This window comes from Dunckerocampus dactyliophorus, chromosome 1 (genome assembly GCF_027744805.1).
Source record: "Dunckerocampus dactyliophorus isolate RoL2022-P2 chromosome 1, RoL_Ddac_1.1, whole genome shotgun sequence".
In the NCBI taxonomy this organism is placed as follows: domain Eukaryota; kingdom Metazoa; phylum Chordata; class Actinopteri; order Syngnathiformes; family Syngnathidae; genus Dunckerocampus; species Dunckerocampus dactyliophorus.
The window spans coordinates 3,234,270-3,258,401 of record NC_072819.1 but is presented as its reverse complement, the minus strand read 5'-3'; the positions used below and the strand labels follow the sequence as shown (position 1 = coordinate 3,258,401).

Here is a 24,132-nt window from a genome sequence, read left to right as displayed (position 1 = left end):
ACACAAGACCGTCATAACAACAACAGCAAGAAAGAAAAAATCACAAAATCAAGAAAAAAGTCGCAATTTTACGAGAATAAACTGGCAATATTATGAGGAAAAATAATGTCATTTTAGTAGCATAGTGTTGAGATAGATTTTAAAAATAAAATTTTCTTGAAGTTGTAATATTATGAGAAACAAACAAAACAAAATAAAGTTCTCTTTTTTTGAATTAGGTTGGGGAAAAAGTTATAATATAATATCATAATGAATAATTATGAGAAGAAAAATGGAAAAAAGAGCTGCTTGGAAAGAGCATTTAGCATCAACTCCCTGCTATTCCCCTCTTCATTGCTATGCTAATGATTGCTAGCACGCAGCCTCTGTGCACCGCATGAGTCATGGACGCTTTTGAAGGGTTGGAGCGCTGGGAGCATTTGACAATATTAGTGCAGTCATTCCAGGCGAAAAGGTGAATGAATGAATGAATTCCAGGTGAAAAGGTGAATGAATGAATGAATTCCAGCTGAAAAGGTGAATGAATTAATGAATGATTTAATTCCAGGTGAAAAGATGAATGAATGAAGTCCAGGTGAAAGGGTGAATGAATGGATGAATTCCAGATAAAATGTGAATGAATGAATTCCAGGTGAAAAGGTGAAATAGTGGATTTCAGATGAAAAGGTGAATTAATGGATGAATGAATGAATGAATTTCAGGTGAAAAGATGAATGAATGAATGAATGGATTTCAGCCGAAAAGTTGAACGAAAGAAAGAATGAATGAATGAATGAATGAATGAATGAATTCCAGGCAAAAAGGTGAATGAATGGATGAATGAATGAATTCCAGGTAAAAAGGTGGATGAATGAATGAATTACAGGTGAGAATCGGAATGAATGAATTACAGGTGAATGAGTTCATTCCAGGTGAAAAACTGAATGAATGAATGAATTTCAGGTGAAAAGGTGAATGCATGAATGAATGACTTTCAGGTGAAAAGCTGAATGAATGAACGAATTCCAGGTGAAAAGGTGAATGAATGAATGACTTCCAGGTGAAAAGATGAATGAATGAAGTCCAGGTGAAAGGGTGAATGAATGGATGAATTCCAGATAAAATGTGAATGAATGAATGAATGAATTCCAGGTGAAAAGGTGAATTAATGGATGAATGAATGAATGAATTTCAGGTGAAAAGCTGAATGAATGAACGAATTCCAGGTGAAAAGGTGAATGAATGAATGAATTCCAGGTGAAAAGGTGTGCACATGAATAAATCATCAGCCAAGAAATGTCCCCAAACAAGGCGTCTTTCGTGTGTTTTTCAACAGGCCCGCTGGGGAATAACGCCACAGCAGGACTGGGCCACTCCCAGTCCAGAGCCATGATCGCTGCCGCCGCCCGCCGCCGAGACGCCAGCCATAACGAGCTCTACTATGAGGAGGCGGAGCACGAGAGGCGAGTACGCAAACGCAGAGCCAGGTGAGGGCGCCCTTTCTTATTCCTCAAACTTCTCCATCAGCAGCAACGTTTTCATATTCACATATATTCCATTTGTCTTCTTCATGTATTCCACATATATTCCATTTGTCTTCTTCATGTATTGCGTCTGTGTAGGCTCTCAGTCGTTCTTCATGTATTCCTCATACATTCCATTTGTCTTCTTCATGTATTCCACATATATTCTATTTGTCTTCTTCATGTATTCCACATACATTCCATTTGTCTTCTTCATGTATTCCACATATATTCCATTTGTCTTCTTCATGTATTCCACATATATTCCATTTGTCTTCTTCATGTATTCCACATATATTCCATTTGTCTTCTTCATGTATTGCGTCTGTGTAGGCTCTCAGTCGTTCTTCATGTATTCCTCATACATTCCATTTGTCTTCTTCATGTATTCCACATATATTCCATTTGTCTTCTTCATGTATTCCATTTGTCTTCTTCAAAGTCCAAATTACGAGCTGCTTGTTTTTTTATTGGCATATTTAGGTTGGGGGAAAGTTATGCTGTAATACTATGGGAATAAAGTCCAAATTTTATGGGAACAAAGTCATAATATGACAAGAAGCGAGAGTTGATCTGAATAATACAGTTTTTGAGCTAAATGCCAAAGCTGAGATGCTTCTTTCTTGAAATAAATATCACTTCTGAGCATATTTCACCAACAACGAAAGTGGCAAAAGGGCATCTTTTCATGTTTCACCATGTGATACTTGCTAGGAAAAAGTTTGGACACCCCTGGTGTAGAAGTTATATAAGTTTCACTGCTTTATTTATCTTTCAACATAATATATTTTTTAAAAAGTCACTTTTGCGTCTCACAGAAACTACGGTGCATTCAAGTACCGCCCAAAAAAAAAGCGGCATCTCAATCTTTGAGGACAAAACATGATGAAAGAAGCATAAAGAGATAAATATGTAGCAATTGGTGGTACACGCATGCTTCACTTATGGTGAAGGAAATGTTTTCCACAGGAAAACGGAGAAGACAAATCTTTTGGGTGAATTTGTGTGCGGGTTAGTGGCCTTCATGTCAGCTTTTTGTGTCCATGTTGGCTCCCAGGCTGGTGGTGGCTGTAGAAGAGGCCTTCGCACACATCAAGCACATGCAGGAGGAGGAGGAGCTGAAGAAAGCTCCAGGAGATGTGATGGACCCGCGAGAGGCGGCACAAGCCATCTTCCCATCCATGGCGCGGGCCCTGCAGAAGTACCTGAGGAGCACCAAGCAGCAGCACTGCCACAGCATGGAGAGCATCCAGCAGCACCTGGCCTTCTGCATCTCCAACAACATGTCCCCCAAGGTCTCGCCTGCACACACTCCTCCCCACCCGTCTCCCGCGCGTGGCGTCATTCCTGTCCTTTCTTTGCGCAGGCCTTCTTGGAGAGCTACCTGACGCCGGGCCCCACCCTGCAGTACGGTCGCGACCACTGGCTGGCTCGCCAATGGACCCTGCTCAGCGAGGCCTCGGTCACCAGCGGCCTGAAGGACGGGACCGTCTTCCTGCTCAGGTGCGTAGACTTCAGCCTGGTGGTGAGCGTCAAGAAGATGCCCTACATCCACATGTCGGAGGAGTACATCGACCCCAAGTCCCACAAGTTCGTCCTGCGCCTGCAGTCCGAAACCTCAGTATAGCTCCTTTTTTCTTACTTTTTATGCAGCTGCACGCTTTTTTTCAACTTCTGGGAATTGATACTGGATTTGTACGCGGCCATCAAGTGGACTGTTTCATACCTCCATGCCAGGGACACGACGATTGTGGAACAACATGGCCTACGTACTGTACAGACAGTACAAAAATGACTAGTATTTTTTACACTGAAAATACATCATAAGGTGGTCATCATTTATAAATACAGCAGGTGCAAATGTTCAGCATACACGCACCACTGTTACATCATTTTTACATCTTCGTGTCTTTGCGCTTCACTCGTCACGGTTTTTCCTCAAAACTTTGTTCACCACAGTTGCAGTGAGACGCAAAAGTGAAACTTGTGTATAACTTCTACACCAGGGGTGTCCAAAGTGCCGGCCGGGGGCCTTTTGCCGCCCGCGGCTGTTTTTTTATTGGTCCGCAGCACATTATGAAAACATCATTTAGCAAGAAAACAACAGAAAAAATGGACAAATCATCAGTCGTTTTACCGGAATAAAGTAAAAATATGAAGAGAAAAAAAGATATCTAAATGTCATGAGGTAAAATGATGTCATTTTAGGAGCATAAAGTTGAAATATTAAAGGTTATTTTTTAATGTCGTAAAGTTCTAAGAAACAAAACAAACTAAAATTTGTTTTCGTTTTTGGAAAATGAGGTTGGAGGAAAAAGTTATGTGAATAAAGTAAAAATATTATGGGAATAAAGTCACAGATATGAGAAGTAAATTTACAATAAGAAAGTTGAAAGAGTTGGAAAGTAAAAAAAACCCAGCAGAAACGGAAAAGACACCTGTCATTTTATGACAATGAAGTCCAAATATTAAGAGAAAAAAAGTTGGAATGTTACGAGAATAAACTTGTAATATTATGTGGAAAAATAATGTCACTTTAGTAGCACAAAGTTCAAATATTAAAATATGATCCTAATAGTCCTAATATTATGAGAAACAAACAAAACAACGAATAAGGTTGTGGAATAAGTTACAATGTTATGAGAATAAAGTCAAAATAATATGGGAATAAAGTCATAATATTACAAGAAGAAAGTTCAAATACTGAGAAAATGTAAATAAAAACAACAGCAAAAATGGGAAAAAAACAGCTCTAATTTTACAATAATAAAGTCAAAAGTCGTATTCTAAAGAGTTAAATACTCACAATTTTACGAGAATAAACTTGTAATAATATGAGGATTTTTTAAAAGTCACAATGTTATGAGAAACAAACCAAAAAGTGTTGGAATTTTTGGAACATTAGGTGAGGAAAAAGTTACAATATAATGGGAATAAAGTCGTAATATTACGAGGAGAAACTTGAAATAGTCAAAATATTTTACTAGAAAAACATTTTTACAAGATAAAGAATCGTAAATAATTCAAACGGAATAAGACATTGATGGCTAGGATGAGCGTATGGAAGTGAGGTTGTGCGCTACCGCCCCCTGGTGAGCACGGAACATACTGTACCTACTATGCTATGATGCCAATGCATCTACAGAAGTGGGGCTTTTGGCCGAAGGGACGGAGTAAAACGTGATCAAAGACACAACTCTTGTACAAGCTCAGGTTGAGGTGACCTCTTCTTTAGTGACGTCATTCCACAATATCATTCCCCCCCTTTTGGGGGTCCCAGAACCCATTGTTGACATTTTGTAGATCTTTTCTTTGATCTAACACGCTTTTTTTCTATGTCTCAGCTGCAATGACAATAAAGTTTTCATTGTTCCGGTAGCTCCAACCATCCCTGCTTTCATTTTCAAGCTTACTTTGCTCTCAACAGGAAGTGAGTATCGCAGGTTTTAATGTGGTCTAAGCAGACAGCAGTTATTATCCTGCTGCTTGGCTACTTCTAATGATGTCAACGTAAACGCAACATTCTTTGTCAAAATGAACACATTTCATGTCGACAAAAGCAGGAACTTTAATAAGAAGAACACAGTGAACCGGGACTTTTGGTCCGCATAGGAGGGTTGTCAACATAGAAGGGTTGTCGACATAAACAGGATGTCAACATAGACGGGTTTTTGACATAAAAGGGTTGTCGACCTAAACAGGATGTCAACAAAAACAGGTTTTTGGCATAAAAGGGTTGCCGACACAAATGGATTTTCGACCTAAACAGGTTGTAAACATAGACGGGTTTTTGACATAAAAGGGATGTTGACTGAAATGGGTTGTCGACATAAACAGGTTGTCAATATAGACGGGTTTTTGACATAAAAGGGTTGCCGACACAAACGGGTTGTCGACCTAAACTGACGTGTTTTTGACATAAATGGGTTGCCGTCACAAACGGGTTGTCAGGTTGTCAACAAAAACAGGTTTTTGACATAAAAGGGTTGCCGACACAAACAGGTTGTCGACCTAAACTGGTTGTCAACACAGACGGGTTTTTCACATAAAAGGGATGTTGACTGAAATGGGTTGTCGACATAAACATGACGTCTACATAGACGGGTTTTTGACATAAAAGGGTTGTTGACACAAACAGGTTGTCGACCTAAACAGGTTGTCAAGATAGACGGGTTTTTGACACAAAAGGGATGTTGACTGAAATAGCTTGTCGACATAAACAGGTTGTCAATATAGACGGGTTTTTGACATAAAAGGGATGTTGACTGAAATGGGTTGTCGACATAAACAGGTTGTCAATATAGACGGGTTTTTGACATAAAAGGGTTGCCGACACAAACAGGTTGTCGACCTAAACTGTTTGTCAACACAGACGGGTTTTTGACATGAAAGGGATGTTGACTGAAATAGGTTGTCGACATAAACAGGTTGTCGACATAAACAGGTTGTCAATATAGACGGGTTTTTGACATAAAAGGGATGTTGACTGAAATGGGTTGTCGACATAAACAGGTTGTCAATATAGACGGGTTTTTGACATAAAAGGGTTGCCGACACAAACGGGTTGTCGACCTAAACTGACGTGTTTTTGACATAAATGGGTTGCCGTCACAAACGGGTTGTCAGGTTGTCAACAAAAACAGGTTTTTGACATAAAAGGGTTGCCGACACAAACAGGTTGTCGACCTAAACTGGTTGTCAACACAGACGGGTTTTTCACATAAAAGGGATGTTGACTGAAATGGGTTGTCGACATAAACATGACGTCTACATAGACGGGTTTTTGACATAAAAGGGTTGTTGACACAAACAGGTTGTCGACCTAAACAGGTTGTCAAGATAGACGGGTTTTTGACACAAAAGGGATGTTGACTGAAATAGCTTGTCGACATAAACAGGTTGTCAATATAGACGGGTTTTTGACATAAAAGGGATGTTGACTGAAATGGGTTGTCGACATAAACAGGTTGTCAATATAGACGGGTTTTTGACATAAAAGGGTTGCCGACACAAACAGGTTGTCGACCTAAACTGTTTGTCAACACAGACGGGTTTTTGACATGAAAGGGATGTTGACTGAAATAGGTTGTCGACATAAACAGGTTGTCGACATAAACAGGTTGTCAATATAGACGGGTTTTTGACATAAAAGGGATGTTGACTGAAATGGGTTGTCGACATAAACAGGTTGTCAATATAGACGGGTTTTTGACATAAAAGGGTTGCCGACACAAACAGGTTGTCGACCCAAACTGGTTGTCAACATAGACGGGTTTTTGACATAAAAGGGTTGACCAAAATGGGCTGTAGTTTTGTGTTTAATGTTGAAAAGCGGGCCGTGTTTGCTTGTTTGTAGACTATATCGTGGGCCCCGGGGCCTGACTTTGGACCACGCTGCCGTCGTGGTACTACATTCTTTTTCCTCGTAGCTAAAATGTTTGGTGAAGTTGAAAAGGTGGCACTTTGTGCGTCGCTGTGTTGTCACAACAGCATGTTTGGACCTTGAATGAATGTGAAAATGAAGCCCATCACTTGATTGTCCGCCTGTCACACCTCATCTGTCGTCGGCTTCATCGTCCCGTCCTCATTTGGCCGTCTCCTCCGTGCAGGTCCAGGATCAGGCTGAGGAAGGGAAATGAACATTTGCATGCAAATGGAAAGCTTGTCCGCTCCTATTTCTTCGGTAATGACTTGGTTATGTGCTGATGGATGCGTCTCCTGCTGCTTCATCTTCTCCCACAGCACTCTGATTGGATTCCTCTTTGTCTCCTGGCCCACTTCACACGCCCACCAAACTGCAGTATTGCCTCATTTGGAGTCCCGGCCATCAATGCCAATCATTTTATTCAGGCTGAATGAATATTATTGTGCAGTTCAACTTGGAATTGTGACCAATATACACACACATGTATTTCTTCAATCTGGTCTTTAAATCAAAGGTTTTACCAGCGAGGGCCACATAGTGAAAAATGAAAGGATGCAACTTACATATTTTGTAAAATATGCTAAAAAATGATATTTGCTTCAAGAAATAATTTTATTTAACTTTTTTAAACTTTATTCCCATAATTAACAAAAACTTTATTCCCATATTATAACTTTTTCCCCAACCTATTTCGGTTTTAAACAGAATGAACAAGGTGAGCGCATGAACTCCGACGACCGACACGGACAGTTTTCTCAGCTGGGATGGAGGTGCTCGGGCAACGGCGCCTTCGTCCTGGCAGTCAACGCTTACTGAGGCTTTTGGTCGGCAAAGATAAACAAAACAGTGCAAAATGGTGCACACTCACAGACAGTGTCGCTCGCTACATTTCGAAAGAACCATTCAATACGGTTGTAGAGCATCAATTTGAAACAACATACGTACAGGCAACTTGTGTGCCTAGCTAAAGCGGCTCAAGTGCACTATACTTTAATACCATCTAGTGGTGCAAATGTGAATTACACCTCTCATGACAATAATGAAAAAATGGTCTCAAAAAACGTTGTCGATAATATCCATTATCGACAATAATGTGCAGCACAATTATCGACCAGTAAAATTTGTTATCGTGTTTTTATTTTATTATTTTTTTCCCCCAATTATTTCAACTTTCTTCTTGTAAATTTTCTTCTCATTCATTCCCATATTTTGACTTTATTCTCGTAACGTCATAACTTTCCCCCCAACCAAATTTTCCAAAAATTACAACTCTTTTTGTTTTGTTTTTTTTCCAAAAAGTATATATTTTTTTTTTAATAATTCAACTCTATGCAACTAAATAAATTTTTCCTTATACTACCAGTTTATTCTCTTAAAATTGCAACTTTTTTTGTCTTAATGTTTTGACTTTATTTTGTAAAATTATTGCTGATTTTTCCATTTAGGCTGCTGCTACTGTTGTTTTTCTTAGTTTTCTTGTTAAATGATATTTTAAGAATGTGCTGCTGGCCAATTAGAAAAGACGGCATAAATGGCCCCACGGCCACACTTTGGACAGCCCTGTTTTAACCACATACGCTAGCCGAAGGTAGCGTTCTTAAAAAAAAAAAGTCATTTGGAACGAGTTGCATCCTGTCCCTTTCAGGCAGGGGTCTCAAACTCAACTCAGCTGGGGGCCGCATCAGGAATTCTACTAGGATAATCAACAACTTTGTTAACTGGAAACACGTACTTTGAGCAAATGTGCCGCAAGGCATGCTGGGTGCAGGGCATGACTCCCGTTGCTGGAAGTGCTTCCAGCTTCCTGGCATGCCTCATCATCATCCTAACCCTTTGAAAGACGTTAATATTTACTGCATGGGCGCAGTCATGCGGTGTTTACAATTCATGCTCTCACAAATGCGTTATTTCTCAGCAGCACACTTGTGATTGCCCAGCTGGTACTTGGAAGAGAATGCTCCATGGCACGCACTGCAACGCAACACTTTCTCGCCGGTGTGTCGTCGCATGTGTGTTTTCAAATACTGATTTCGTCTAAAACCTTTACCGCAGACTGAGCAGGTGAAAGGTTTCTCGCCAGTGTGTTTCCTCATGTGTATTTTCAAAGTATCATTTTGCACAAAAGCCACACCGCACACTGAACAGGGAAAAGGTTTCTCTCCGGTGTGTATCCTTGTGTGCGCTGTCAAATTGGACTTTTCCGAGAAGGGTTTACCGCAAACTGAGCACACGAATGGTTTTTCTCCTGTGTGGACTCTCATGTGTTTTTTCAAACTATCATTTTGTACAAAAGCCACTCCGCACACTGGACAGGAAAACGCCTTCTCACCCGTGTGTGTTTTCATGTGTCTCACGAGTGTTGTTCGGTCATAAGAGCCTCTGTTGCAGATTGAACAGGAATATGGTTTTTCTCCAGTGTGTATTCTTGTGTGCGTGGTTAAGTTGGACTTTTGAGAGAAGCTTTTACCGCAGACTGAACAGGTAAAAGGCTTCTCTCCGGTGTGTGTTCTCGTGTGGATTTTCAAATCTTGATTTCGTCGACAACTTATACCGCACACTGAACAGGTAAAAGGTTTTTCTCCGGTGTGTATTCTTGCGTGTGTTGTCAAACTGCCTTTCTGAGTGAAACCTTTACCACACACTGAGCACACAAAGGGTTTCTCTCCTGTGTGGGTTCTCACGTGCCTTTCCAAGGTGGACTTGTTGACAAAGGTTTCGTCGCACTGAGAGCATTTCCAGTGTGTGTTGTCAGCTTTAGAGTCTTCATCATCAGTGTCGGGAGAGTGTGACCACGTGTCGTCGCCGTCTGACAGTGGAGCCGAGAGGTTGTCTGCTTCATCAGCGTCTGTCGTCACGCGTTGAGTCGAGCTGCTGCTCGGAGGCTCCACCTCCTCATCCTCACTCTTCACATGGACAACAATCACTGGGAACTCCTCCAGTCCTTCAAGATGCTCTCCCTCCTGACTGTTGCGGTGATTCTCCTCTTCTTTAATGTTGGGGGTCTGTGGCTCCCCTTTTTCCAGTTTAATATGGGGGGGCTGTGGCTCCCACTCTTCCTCTTTAATGTGGGGCAGCTGTGGCTCCCCCTCTTCTTCTTTAACGTGTGGGGGCTGTAGCCCCTCCTGCTCCACCCTGCAGCCCCGTTTCTGCTGCTCAGGGGGAAGACCTTCCTCACAGACATCTGCAGGACACAAGAAGACAAAATGCATGCTGTTGTCACGTGCCTGCCTTTGCAGTACACACCACCAAAATAGATTTGAAATCATCCATAAATAAATAAGCATGTGATTGAAGTGTAGACTTTGGCCTTTAACGGAAGAGGATTGGTAAAATAAAAAATATGTCAGCATGTGATGGGGTGAGTAGTGGCTGATTTGCAGTCAGCTCCCGCGGCACACAGAGCACAGTGGAGCCCTCCACATCCATGAGTCACGCGCAACGCCACCAGGGTGGATCCCCTCCCGTTTTACAGAGCGGAATCTAAAACATCAATGTTTCTTAATCTTCATTAAATGACTACTCATTACACTCAAGCCTCATTGGGACTCGCTCACTTACCTGTCAGGATGTCCTAACTTGTGATGGCAGAACGATGTGTGATAAATGAAACAAGTAGTCCTAACGACAAGACAAAAGGTGGAGGCTGGAGGCAGTCCGGATGTAATTATTACGCTGTCTAGACTTTGAGAGGAGCTCAAAATAAAAAAGTTATTTTATTGTGATAAAGTGATGGCCAATGAAATGAAATAGACTAAGAATCAAGTTTAACTGCAGGTCCAAACTCACTTTTTTGTCTCGCCTATGGAGTTCGGCTTTTTTTCCCGACAGCATCTGTTACAACTTCAGATGCAAATTAGCCAGTGACGCCATGGAGGGAGTTCTAGCGCAGCCAATAGCTATTTTTCTGACTGAGGCGTTGGCAAGCGTGGACATGCATTAGACGCATGCGCGATGATGTCAATAACAACCCGTCGACGAATGAATTAGTGTTGGCTTCATTTTGGTGTAGTCATCGACTACCAAACATGCAACCATACCTTCAATGTGTACCACAATTTGAGTCTTGCTAACAGCTTCCGGCTGTTGTCGCGCCTTCTCCTCCTTTGTTTGACAAAGTTCCTCTTCGTACGACGCCATCGTCAATATTTCACCGGGGGCCTCCATAAGCCGTTCCTTCGCCAACTATTTCAGCACTTGGAATTTTTTTTAAACTCGATAACACTTCGCGGTCGTGCTTTGTCTCGAAGCGTTGCTGACTTCCGCCTTTACTTCTTCGATGGTGGTTTTACAGCAGCTATCAGTCATGGCCTCACACTGCTGCCATCTTGCGGCGGTATTGAAGACTGCTGAAGAGGCGCTGCAAAAAGGTCAGTTGCTATAACAATAATAATTCTGTAACAATGACACATTGTGAGAAAAAAGTGCATCTCAGCTTTGTCATACAGCTGAAAAGATATCTAAATGTCTACTTCACTCTTTGCTCTTTTTTCACTTGTTTTTGCATTCCCATAATATTGTAACCTTGTCCCCATCCTAATGTTCCAAAAATGACAACTTTATTTACTTTTGTGTGTCTCTCATAATATTATCACTTTTTTTTTAAATATAAAAAACATTTTTTCTTGAATATTTCAACCCTATGCTACTAAAATGACATTATTTGTCCTCATAATATGACCAGTTTGTTCTTGTAAAATTGCAACTGTTTTTCTCGTTAGAATGCAACTTGTTTCTCTTAATATTTGGAATTTATTCTCGTGAAATTACATCTGTTTGTTTCCATTTGATGTTTTTTTTTATTTTACAACTATTTAAATTTTTCTTGTATTTTGTTTTGTTTGTTTCTAATAATATATAAAGAACATATTTTTTCCTTAATATTTCAACTCTGTGCTCCTAAAATTCAAATTTTTGTTCTCTAAATATTACAAGTTTATTTATGGAAAAATTCCAACTTTTTTCTCTTGTTAGAATATGACTTTTTTCCTGAATATTTTGACTTTATTCTCATAAAATGACAGCTGTTTTTTTTTCATTTATGCTCTTTTTTTTGCCAACTTTTTCAACTTTCTTCTTGCTTGTTTTGTGTGTTTCACAGACTATTATGACTGTTTTTTGTAATGTATTTTTTCTTGAATATTTCAACTCTATGCTACTAAAATGACAAAAATTATTTTTCCTCATATTACCAGTTTATTCTCGGAAAATGGTGATCTAATTTTCCAAAAATTACCACTTTATTTTGTTTTGTTAGTTTCTCAGCGTATGCCTTTTAAAAAATGACGTGTATTTTCTAATATTTCAACTTTATGCTCCTAAAAGTGAGTTAGTAGCAAAGATGGAGGTGCGTGTAGTGTGGTGTGGTGTAGTGTGGTGTGGTGTGGTGTAGTGCAGTGTGGTGTAGTGTGGTGTGGTGTGGTGTGGTGTGGGGTGGTGTAGTGTGGTGTGGTGTGGTGTGGTGTGGTGTGGTGTGGTGTGATGTGGTGTAGTGTGGTGTAGTGTAGTGTGGTGTGGTGTGGTGTGGTGTGGTGTGGTGTGATGTGGTGTAGTGTGGTGTAGTGTAGTGTAGTGTGGTGTAGTGTGGCGTAGTGTATGAGCTGAATGACGCTGTAGTAAGGATAGAGTTTAGAAAGGGCACCACTTGCACCACTTGACAGCTGCTTATTTATTTGGACAAGCTCTCTACTGTGTGCCAGGCTTCCTCGTGCCTCAGGGCTGTTTGTTTTGAGGGGGAAGCGGAGGCTGCGGCGGCCAGCTGTTAAGCCATGTGTTTGTGCCTCTGTGCCACAGCCTGATGCCAGCTGAAGCGTGATGCATCCAGAGAAGACCACAACAGGCTTCACCCTTTGGAGACAACTGGCAGATTGTGGCCCCCGGGGCGGACTGCGGGGCCTGATCCGGACTTCCAGGCCTCTTTGCCTCAGCGCTCTGCTCCCCAGGGTCCATGCAGCTGACATGACTTCTGCCCAGCCTGCACAGATGCCCTCTTGTCCCTCCTCCACCTGTGCTGCTCCTGCACACGCCCTCACAGCCAGCACCACGCCAAAAAACACAGGCTGGGACCGCATTAAGTATCTTTTTCAGAGAGAGTCAGTAGCTTCTAGATTTGCCTCATTATTATGCACTTTTACGACTTCAAGCACCTTTTACTTGTACAATCGTCTTCCATCAGTGCATGCCAGAGCTACTCAGAGGAGGTGACCAACGTGGTAAAAAGCAGAATTGTTGCTGCCATGGCGGTCTTCATCTACGAAGGCCTGCCGGCGGCTCGCCTCGCCAGGCAGAACTCTACACCAGTCGTGTAGAAGCAGTGGTCAGCAAACCCTCCAGATGCTGTTGATGCTAGCGAGCATTGCCATTGGACACTCCAGGCCTTGTCTGCAAAGTCTGTGTGTAAAAATCACGAACAGAAGCGGTGATGGATGCACATGCTACATACATCCACAGCCTTGAAGGATTCTGGCGCAGTCCGACTTTTTTCTCGTAATACACTAAGTCCCCAACTAACGAACACAATTGGTTCCAGACGACTGTTCTTAAGTTGAATCGTTCTTAAGTAGGGGAAAAGGTAATATTAGCAATGATATAGGTACTACATGTACGTGTATACATATACAGTATATGTGTATGTATGTAAATATGAGTTTGGATGCAGTAGTAATATTAAACCAGGATAATTCATGAAAAAAACAATAATAAAAGTGATATAATAATACGTAATGATAAATGTTATTTACCTTTGAAGAGGAGTGGTCGACCATACGTCGTTGTGGAGAAGGAGGAGGAGGAGGAGTTATTGAAAAAAGGACAAATCGTGTGGTTAGACTCTTCTAAAAGAGGTAGTGTTCTGTGGGTGGTGTAGAATTAAGCAGGCCTATTAACTCTACATAAACTTTAATCACACGCTGTGCCTGGTTGCATGTACAGCTAAAATTGAGCTTTTCTTCAGTCTCCTCCCACTGGTCTTACGCCTGTTGGTCCCATTAGCAGTGTCACAGTGCCCTCTACTGGTCATGCATGTGAAATATGGACTTAAATATAAATAATTATGGGCTTATAAGGCAAAACACATGAAAAAATAGACCAGTCGGCTTGTGTTCGTATCTACGAGTGTTCGCACGTCGGATGTTCGTTAGTAGGGGACTTAGTGTATTTCAAACCTTTTACAGGAGCGGATAACAAGTTTATTTTCTTATTTTACCTACTACTCAGCACGCATTTTCACCCTTGAATATGCTTCGCTGCTGTACAGGAACACCACGGGGGTCCAAAGTGCTACCCGGGGACCACTTGCATTTAAAAATATCACTTAACAAGAAGGAAAAACAACAAAAAAGGAAAAATCAGCCATCATTTTTACAGGAATAAGATTCAAGATTCAAGAGTTTTATTGTCATATGCATGGTAAAACAGGCAGTTCTACTATGCAATGAAATTCTTATTCTGTTCATTCTCCCAAAAAAGAAAGAAAACACAAGAAAATGAATAAGAACATAAGAAAGATTAATACCAATAAAAGAAGAAACATTAATAACAATAAATTAAGCAACAACAAAAGAGACATTAATAAAAATAAATAAATAAAGTGCTATGAGTGTGTGTTGCGTGCGGCGTGTGTGAGTGCTTCGTTGAGAAGCCTGATGGCCTGTGGGTAAAAGCTAAAAGGATAACGTGGAAATAAATATTGAAAGAAAAAAAGCTGTCATCTAATGAGGAAAAGTCCGAATTATACAAGAAGAATATGTGACGAAAAATAACATTTTACCAGCGTAAAGTTGGAATATTCAATTAAAAAGACATTCTTTTTTTAAAGTTGTAAAATTGTACGAAACAAACAAAACAACAAATAAAGTTGTATTTTTTGGAAAATTTATTTGGGGAAAAAGTTATAATAATTTGAGAAAAATATTATGAGAAGAAAATCTGCTAGAAGAAAGTTGAAATGGTTGGGAAAACCAAAAATAGAACAAGAGCAGAAATGGAAAAAAAGCAGCCGTGATGTTCTGGGAATAAAGTCCAAATATGATGCGGTGTTCCTTGGCGTGACTGTGAAGCGCTGTACGGTATGTGTGCAAGGTTTATCCATGACAACACCCACAATGTTGACGAAACGTTCTGCATCATCAAAGGCACCTGCGGTCGCACCCAAAATGCAAAACCATCTCACAAAAAGCTGGACTTCATGCTGAAGGACGGTAGTGCGGCTGTAGGGCGCCATGACGGAACAAATGAATCTTCAGTTCCAGGAGGAGGAAAATACGACGACAGGAGGAATATTTTTTAACGAGGATACAAAAACGCTACATTACAGCGGAATGGCGCCAGGATGAAGAGGCACGGTCAGAGGAGTGACATACCAGTGATTCACTTAACAGTTTCTTGTCTCCAACCTCAAAGATTGATCATTAAAATTCAAACGAAGTTGTGAACTTTTTTGAGAGTGTTTAAACAAGAGAGAAATGGGAGAAAGTGTTCATGCCTGGATGAGAAAAGTGTATAAAGTGTGAAAAGTGTATGGTGAGGGCTTTTACAGCCTTAAAACTTGTAGAATCATTGTCAAAAAATGAAGTTGGCTACTTCGGCCTCTCCTCCGCGATACACGAGGGAACACTGTAGTATTAAAATAAGCAAAATATTATGAAATATTATTACATTTTAAATGTATTATTAATATTATTAAATATATATATTATTAAATAACAAAAAAGGAGAAAATCAGCAGTAATTTTACATGAGAAAAAAAGTTGTAATCTAATGATAAAAAGCCATCATTTTACAAGAATATTGTCATCGTTTTATGAGGAAGAATAATGACATCTTAGCAGCATGGAGGTGAAATATTAAATAAAAAGACATTACTTTTTATACTCAGAATATTGTAGAAAAACAAATAACGAATATATAAGATGTAACATTTGGAAAATTAGGTTGGGGAAAAGGTTATAATATTATGGGAATAAAGCCAAAATATTACAAGGAGAAAATTTACAAAAAAAAAATTGAAATAATAATAAATAAATAAATAAAACAAGTGCAGAAATGGAAAAAAAAAAAAAAACCAAAAAATCCTGGCCTGTATTTTAAGCAAATAAAGTCAAAATGTTAAGAGAAAAAGGTGTATTCCAATGAGCAAAAAGTCTCAATTTTCCGAGAATAAAATCATAATATTCTGAGAACAAATAAAGTCATTTTAGCAGCATAGTGTTGAAATATTAAAGAAAAAATATTTTAATTTTATAAACACAACTGAATGTAATTACCATTTTTGGAAAGTTAGGTTGGGGGCAAACTTATAATGTTACGAGAATAAAGTAAAAAATAATATGGGAATACAGTCGTCATTACAAGAAAACTGCCAAGAAGACATTGGAAATATTTGGAGGAAAAAAACCAACAGCTTCAAATGCTGTTTTTAACATCATTAGAGCCCTCTAGGTATGAAATAACACCCTTACAGTCACCTTTACACTCCTATTATCCGATATAGTAGACATAATAAGACAAAATAAGACACATTAGGCATAATAAACCTGTTTGCCACCTTCTAAATACGTTTTTTAACATCATTAGAGCCCTCTAGGTATGAAATAACACCCTTACAGTCACCTTTACACTCCTATTATCCGATATAGTAGACATAATAAGACATAAGACAAAATAAGACACATTAGGCATAATAAACCTGTTTGCCACCTTCTAAATACGTTTTTTAACATCATTAGAGCCCTCTAGACATGAAACAACACCCCTTTAGTCACATTTACACTCCTATTATCCAATATAGACATAATAAGAGCAAATAAGACTTGTGTGTTGCTGTGAATGTGTTCTGGTGCTAGGAGAGCAAGGAAGTGATATCAGGGGTTCAGAGTCGAGTTTTAGCTTGGCTTTGGGAGCTCATTTAGAGCTGCAGTAAAAGCCTGTTGTCGTGCCCATCATTAGAGTAACATTAGCGACACCTGGTGACCGGTGTAGAATACTACATATCATCACAACCTCTTTCAATGCGTCTTCTGAAATCCGTTTTTATGGCTTAAAACTGCTCTGCAGTGGTGCTGAGTTGCATCATCACCTCTTTTTGGCTCTTGTCAAAAATTTTTTTAAAAAGTATAAATACGTCTTTGGTGTTGAATGAGTTAATTAAAATTTCTCATTGGTTTGCAACATTTTCTCTTGTAAAATTCCTGCTGGTTTTCTCATTTTTGCAGTTTTTTTTCATTTTGCAAATATTTAAACTTTCTTTATAAATAATCTTTTGTACATTTTTTTCTTGTAATGTTATGACTTTATTCCCGTAACATTATAACGTTTCCCCCAACCTAATTTTCCATACGTGACAACCGGATTTAGCTTGTTTGTTTCTCATATTACAACCTGTATTTTTCCTGTAATATTTCAACTTTATGCTACTAAAATGACATCACTTTTCCCCACTATGTGACTTTATTCTCTTAAAACTAACACCTTCTTTTTTTCTCCGATTGCAACTTTTTTCTGTTGATATTTTGACTTTATTCTTGTCAAATGACTGCAGATTTTTTTTGTATTTTTGATGGGGTTTTTTGTTTTCTTGTTAAATGATATTTTTGGAATGTGTGGCGAGCCAATGACAAAACCTGGCACTTTGGTTTAGCATATATACAGTACATATTTTGCATACATTGAAGATTCAAGATTCAAGAGAGTTTTATTGTCATGTGCATGGTAAAACAGAAGTTCTACTATGCAATGAAAATCTTATTCTGTTCATTCTCCCAAGAAAAGAAAGAAAACACAAGAAAGAATAAGAACATAAGAAACATAAACACATATACATAAATACCAATAAATTAAGCAACAAAAACAGAAGAGACATTAATACAAATAAATAAATAAATACATAAATGAATAAATAAAGTGCTATGAGTGTGTGCGTGTGTTGCGTGCGGCGTGTGCGAGTGCTTCGTTGAGAAGCCTGATGGCCTGTGGGTAAAAGCTGTTTGCCAGCCTTGTGGTCAACAGAGACTTACCCCCCAATTGGTCCCCTGAGTCGGATTTCGGTGATGAAGAACGTAGTTCCAGGTAGTCTCTGGGGTTTCACAGGTAAGGAGTTTGGCTTCTCAAAACAATACGCGTTCAAAAGAGTAATACATTCGCATCATAAAAGTGCCTCCTTGAGAAAAATCAGACCTCACAAATCGCTCGGCGTTACATTTGTCTCCCTGCGCACTGTCGCCTGCCCATTCTTCCGTGTGTGACGAAGACGCTCGCATCTTCTTCTGTTGTGGAACACACATGACAAAGTCTAACAACATGACAAATAGACTATGTAACACCCCTCCCCAATCCCATTGTTTACATGGTACACAAGACACATGTCCATTTTCTAAATGTTATCACGCCACATCGCAGTTTCCATTTCAACAGAAACTACTTGACACATGCTTTTACCGTATACCTGTTTGAACTTCAGGCACACTAACGTCACCTCATTTATACCAAAGTCTTTCCAATGGGCAGGCGCTCTCCTGTTTCTTTGAGGTCGTCCAGTGGGCCTGTGTTGGTCAGAGTGGGAGGTGTTACCTTCTCCTCAGGTGTTCAATTTGGCATCATCAAGGGCAGTTCCCGCTTCTGTCTCCTGATGACTTTACTGTTTCCGAGCATCACTGTGTAAGAAACTGGTCCTGTGTCATGATGATGATCTTTCTGGCTTGCTTGTTTTCCTCCCACCTTTTTTTTTCCACATCCAGGTGTATCTTATACATCTCTGCTGGTGGTCCTGTGGTTGCCTGTGGAGTGATGCGATAACGAAACAAAGTCCACTTTAACTTTGTCTCGACTGAGTCACCGCTACTCTTTTTCATCAGCTCTTTAAAAGTCTGCACAGCGCCTTCTGTTAAATGTGCAGTACAAACTTATCAATGGCTTATGATCTGTGTAAATCACAAACTTTCTTCCATATAGATACTGTATTTATGAAAATACTGTACTCTAAAAATGACAGATCTAGCTGGGAATAGTTCTTTTTTGCAGCTGACAGGGATATGTTCCTCTGCTCCATCTGACATGCATTCCTGCATCACTCTCACTTTCTTTTTTCCTGGCAAAAGGTACGGACGTTGGCTTATAGAAGCAGGGTGTAGCATCACCACCTACATGAATGTGTGCTGTGAACCCCTGCAACATCCCTAACTCTTCTTTAAACACTGTTTCATTCCACCACAGTAGTGTGTCCTTTTTTCTATGTTATGGACGGGTTGCCAGTCCACTTGAAGTGCTTTTAACCAACCTCGTGCTAGTAGACTTGTTCCTGAACCTCTGACCACGACCACTGCTAACATCTTCTCAATGGGCCTCATTCACGAGCATCTTCTTAAAAGTCTTCTTAAGAAGTGTACTTAAGAAGGCGCGGGTTGGAAACTGCGCCACATTCACGACACGTTCTTAAGTAGGGATAATCGTTCGCACTGGTGTTCTTAGGTTGATGAAGGCCAACTGCGATGCACGTGCATGTGAGCCCTAATTTGCATAGGTCACCGCCTATTATTTCCCATATAAGGTCAAAAATGTGCCGTGCGCAACAGGCAGCTGGAGGCAGATGGCAACGCGCAAGGGCAAGACTGAGGAGCAGCTGGACAACAAACGAAAGAAAAAGTTCAATTGTACTGAAATAGAGGTGCTTTTACAAGGAGTGAGCGAACACAAGACCACCTTATTTTCACGTGTATCCACCGGTCATCAGGCCATCCAAAAAGAGTCGGCATGGAGCACCATTGCAGGAAACATAAATGCCGTTTCCACGGAGAAACGCACCACCGCAGAGGTTAAAAAGAAGTGTTTTGACTTAAAATAGACTAAAAAAAAAGATTGGACTGCATCGGAGGGGAGGAAACGGGAGGTGGGCCATCAATCAGAAACCAAACCATTTCGGAAACTAGAAAATATTTACACAATCATGATGGAAAAATGAAGTCAAAATACATAGTTTGTGTGTGACAATGTATTTTTTCTGTGGTTACATTTGATTAGATGCTGCCTAATTAACACAGCAGCCCCGTGCTCTGGCTCAAGACGTGGCTGGGGGCGCATGTCGTTATCTGGGGGTGCTACGTGCGCAATAGACACACCACGTTTCATTGCGATGTTATTCTGATGATCCTGCACACCTGCAAGAACAGAGAGGGAAGCCTGAAGCGGGACATCAAATATTGGTGGCTTTCAGCAAATAAATCTAATGGTCCCTTTACATTCTCTCTCTGCGCAGCGCACGTCCAGCCAGCCTTTTTTTTTTTTTGGATGAATTGGGATTTGAATATATATTTATCCATGGAGTATATTTGAGTTGTTTTGATGATAAATAATTGTTGGGATATTTTATTTGCACTACATTTTTTGGGATCAGGTTGCAAAATCCATCATGAGGGCGATTGCGCATTGAAAGTGCAAGCTTTGCTTGTGCGTAAGAGTCCTCCTGAGTGTTCGTGGAATTTGTTCTTTGATCTAAGAACTGTGAGTTAAGAACACGTTTCATGAATGCCAAAAATATTCGTAAGAAGGCTTTAAGAACAGATTTGTGCGTAAGAACGTTTCGTGAATGAGGCCCAATGTCTTTATGTCAAATTTGACTCCTACTACAGGAACTTTATGACCCCCGCCAGTCCACCCCTGCCTACAATGATGTTTAAGATCCAGCAGGTGTCAGTATTGAGCAACACACGACACCCTTGAACGTTTCACAGGGCCTCATCTACCAATCACCACTGAGCACACAGCAACCACACCAGACACAAACTCTTGTCTGGTTGGCAGCAGAGATGATTAGAGGAGGGAGCCAGCTGCTTGCTGCCTGCATCTTTATGCCTGGCTCCACCTGGGATGAACCTTTCAGGGGCTGTTTCACAAAACTGGGATAAGAGATTAAGCCGGGAAATCTTGGTTATCCTGGCTCAATTCAGCCATGAGCCGGTTGCACCAAAGTGGGACAGTGGAAAGTGGAATATGTTCGGACATAAATTACCATGGAGATTTATTCTGTGGAGTTAGCCTGCTCCAGATCAGCCCAAGTTACCATGGTGATACAGCTGCTTTAAAAGAGAGCTAACTTTGCGCAGCAAGCAAGTCTGGCTTTCCACTCAACACAGCTCGCTAACCCACCAAACTCGCTTCGCAGAATACCCCCAAGATATCCCGTCTTAATCCCTTATCCTCGTTTTGTGGAAAGGGCTCCAGGTGTGTCACGACTCTGAAAAGTAAAACAGCACACAGACACACACACACGCACACACGCACACACGCACACACACACGGGTACCAGTGTAACTAGGTACCAGTGTAATTAGATAAATAGGTAGATACTTTATTTATCTCCAAGAGAAGTTCATTTTCGCTCTCTTCAAATGTTCTTATCCTGTCAAATATGAAGTGGAATAGATCAATTGGAATAGTAGAATATATTCCTGTGGTGCAAACTTTTGAAAAATCAAGGATGCGGGGGCCACTTTGATATTGTACATTTTGTAAACCAACCCATGCGTTATAAAATATTTCAAGAAAAAACATCCTGCTTCTGAAGCGTGGTGTTTATTGTTATCAATATGAATGTATTCTCCTTACGTTGCACTTCTTTGCATTTACATTTCTTTGGGACAAATATTTCAGCTATAATCTTTTCTTTGCATAACATAATGACTAATGAACAATTTATTTGTATTTATTTTGTCTTATGACCAAAATACTTTGATTCCATTTTTGTAATTTCAGACTAGATAGGACAGCTCTAGTCTAGTTCATGCTGAAAGACTAGGCGGGACACACACCAGTCAGACTAGATAGGACATCTCTAGTCTAGTTCATGCTGAAAGACTAGGTGGGACACACACCAGTCAGACTAGATAGGACAGCTCTAGTCTAGTTCATGCTGAAAGACTAGGTGGGACACACACCAGTCAGACTAGATAGGACAGCTCTAGTCTAGTTCATGCTGAAAGACTAGGCGGGACACACACCAGTCAGACTAGATAGGACAGCTCTAGTCTAGTTCATGCTGAAAGACTAGGTGGGACACACACCAGTCAGACTAGATAGGACATCTCTAGTCTAGTTCATGCTGAAAGACTAGGTGGGACACACACCAGTCAGACTAGATAGGACAGCTCTAGTCTAGTTCATGCTGAAAGACTAGGTGGGACACACACCAGTCAGACCAGATAGGACATCTCTAGTCTAGTTCATGCTGAAAGACTAGGTGGGACACACACCAGTCAGACTAGATAGGACAGCTCTAGTCTAGTTCATGCTGAAAGACTAGGTGGGACACACACCAGTCAGACCAGATAGGACAGCACTAGTCTAGTTCATGCTGAAAGACTAGGTGGGACACACACCAGTCAGACTAGATAGGACATCTCTAGTCTAGTCCATGCTGAAAGACTAGGTGGGACACACACCAGTCAGACTAGATAGGACAGCACTAGTGTAGTTCATGCTGAAAGACTTGGTGGGACACACACCAGTCAGACTAGATAGGACATCTCTAGTCTAGTTCAAGCTGAAAGACTTGGTGGGACACACACCAGTCAGACTAGATAGGACATCTCTAGTCTAGTTCATGCTGAAAGACTAGGTGGGACACACACCAGTCAGACTAGATAGGACAGCTCTAGTCTAGTGAAATGTACCCTGTATGTGGGAGAAAGGTGGTGTCGTAGACCCTCCCAAGGCTTCCCTCTCTCCTGTTTCAAACCATCCCTTTTCTCTGTCCAGAATGTGTACATGTTTGTCTTCAAAAGAGCTCTTTCTCTTTGAGGTGCAGGTAGACTGCAGAGTCCTGACCTGAAGAATTAGCCCGTCTGTGTTGTGCCATGCGCCTGCTCAGTGACTGCTTGGTTTCCCTGATGTAAAAATCAGTGCATTCCTCACTGCACCGGACGGCATACACCGCATTGTTCTTCTGGGTATGGGGTGTCCTGTTTTTGGGGTGTCCCAATCTCTGTCTAAAAGTGTTAGATGACAGGTTTGAAGTGTCCTGGTATGTATGAGACATACGGGATGACATTGGTATTGCCTCTGCTGCTCTTTTCTTCCTCATCCACCTTTTGTTCTTTCTGGAACGAGAGGCACTTTTTAAAAAGGACCAGCTGGGGTAACCACGGGTATCCCTCAGGTGCTTATGCTCTCTCTCTGGCCTGTGGGCTGGTGGGAACGTTATCAGCTCTGTGTGTTAGGGTTCTGCTAGCGGCCAGTTTGTGTTCCAGTGGGTGGTGTGACTCAAAAAGTAGGCATTGGTCCGTGTGTTGGGGTTTTCTGTAAACCCCAACATGGAGCCCCCTGTCGTCTGCAATGTGAACGTCACAGTCCAAAAAAGCCAATTTATTGTCTTTGGCGTCCTCACGTGTGAACTTGATGTTTTTGTCCTCTGACTGAATGTGCTCGGTGAAGACTGGCACTTCTTGGCTTCTAATTTTGACCCATGTGTCATCCACATATCTGTACCAACGACTTGGTGCTGGTCCCTTAAAGGAGCTCAGAGCCCTCCTTTCCATGTCGTCCATGTAGAGGTTGGCCACGACAGGGGATACTATGGTGGACCCATAACACAAGCGTGCTTTTGTCTTTTGTTCATCGAATATATGTTGTATTGAGGCAAAGTTCCAACAAATGACATATTTGTTCTGGGTTGGTAGCAGATCTGTCTTGGAAGGTGTGGTCAAGGTGTAAACGTTGCCTCACTGTTTCCGCACAAACTTGCTGTGGTGTCACGGCCAAATTCAACTCTTTAGCCAAAACGTCCTTGTCCGGTTGGGTAAGATTTCTGTGTGACAAAGTCTTTACCAATGTACTGTGTGCTTTGTCATTGGCTGACTTCCCAGTTTTTTGCTGCCAGTTGAGCAATTGTGATCCAGAACTGCTGTGTCTCACGAGTAATTTACGAAACTTTCTTGTTTGTCTCGCTTTGTTTTGTTGTGTTGAGCAAGTTGGACTTTTTTGTTGATATTGATCACCTTTTCAATAGCAGACACAATGACATGTGTCATCCCGTACGTCTCAGCGATTTTTAACAAACACAACACACCAGTACACTTTCAACTTACATCTGAATGGGATGCTAACAACGTTTTTTGTTTTTTTTTATTGGAGCACACACAAAGACACAACATATATACACACAATCGTGGCATCAACTTCAAGTAACATTCCAAAAAAGAATAATGTCCAAACAGCTTGTTA

General features: G+C 40.8%; 2 protein-coding genes across 6 annotated transcripts in view; one reads left to right on the top strand and one right to left on the bottom strand.

Moving 5' to 3' along the window:
- Window positions 1-11,512, top strand: part of LOC129176562 (vang-like protein 1) — a 35,054-nt gene extending 23,542 nt beyond the window's left edge. For 3 of the 5 annotated variants that reach the window (XM_054766724.1, XM_054766713.1, XM_054766734.1), the window contains 3 exons: window positions 1,316-1,466; window positions 2,560-2,797; window positions 2,869-11,511. In XM_054766724.1, the coding sequence (XP_054622699.1) occupies window positions 1,316-1,466; window positions 2,560-2,797; window positions 2,869-3,129 (650 nt within the window). In that variant the 3' untranslated portion in view covers window positions 3,130-11,511. Of the gene's footprint in view, window positions 1-1,315; window positions 1,467-2,559; window positions 2,798-2,868 lie in introns of all 5 variants that reach the window. The other 2 variants (XM_054766752.1, XM_054766743.1) reach the window with 1 other exon arrangement.
- On the bottom strand, window positions 4,393-11,211 carry LOC129176667 (zinc finger protein OZF-like). The gene is made up of 2 exons (XM_054766942.1): window positions 10,965-11,211; window positions 4,393-10,108 (listed from the first exon to the last, which is right to left on the bottom strand). The coding sequence occupies exons 1-2, from the start codon at window positions 11,089-11,091 to the stop codon at window positions 8,832-8,834; spliced, it is 1,404 nt and encodes a 467-aa protein (XP_054622917.1). The 5' UTR covers window positions 11,092-11,211; the 3' UTR covers window positions 4,393-8,831.
- Window positions 11,513-24,132: the final 12,620 nt, after the last annotated feature.

Bases quoted from the DNA above. Each gene is read 5' to 3' on its own strand.
- LOC129176667 (XM_054766942.1), bottom strand. From the start codon at position 11,091: ATGGAGGCCCCCGGTGAAATATTGACGATGGCGTCGTACGAAGAGGAA. The intron at 10,109-10,964 runs GTATGGTTGCAT...TGTGTCCTGCAG, and splicing joins AATTGTGGTACACATTGAAG to ATGTCTGTGAGGAAGGTCTT.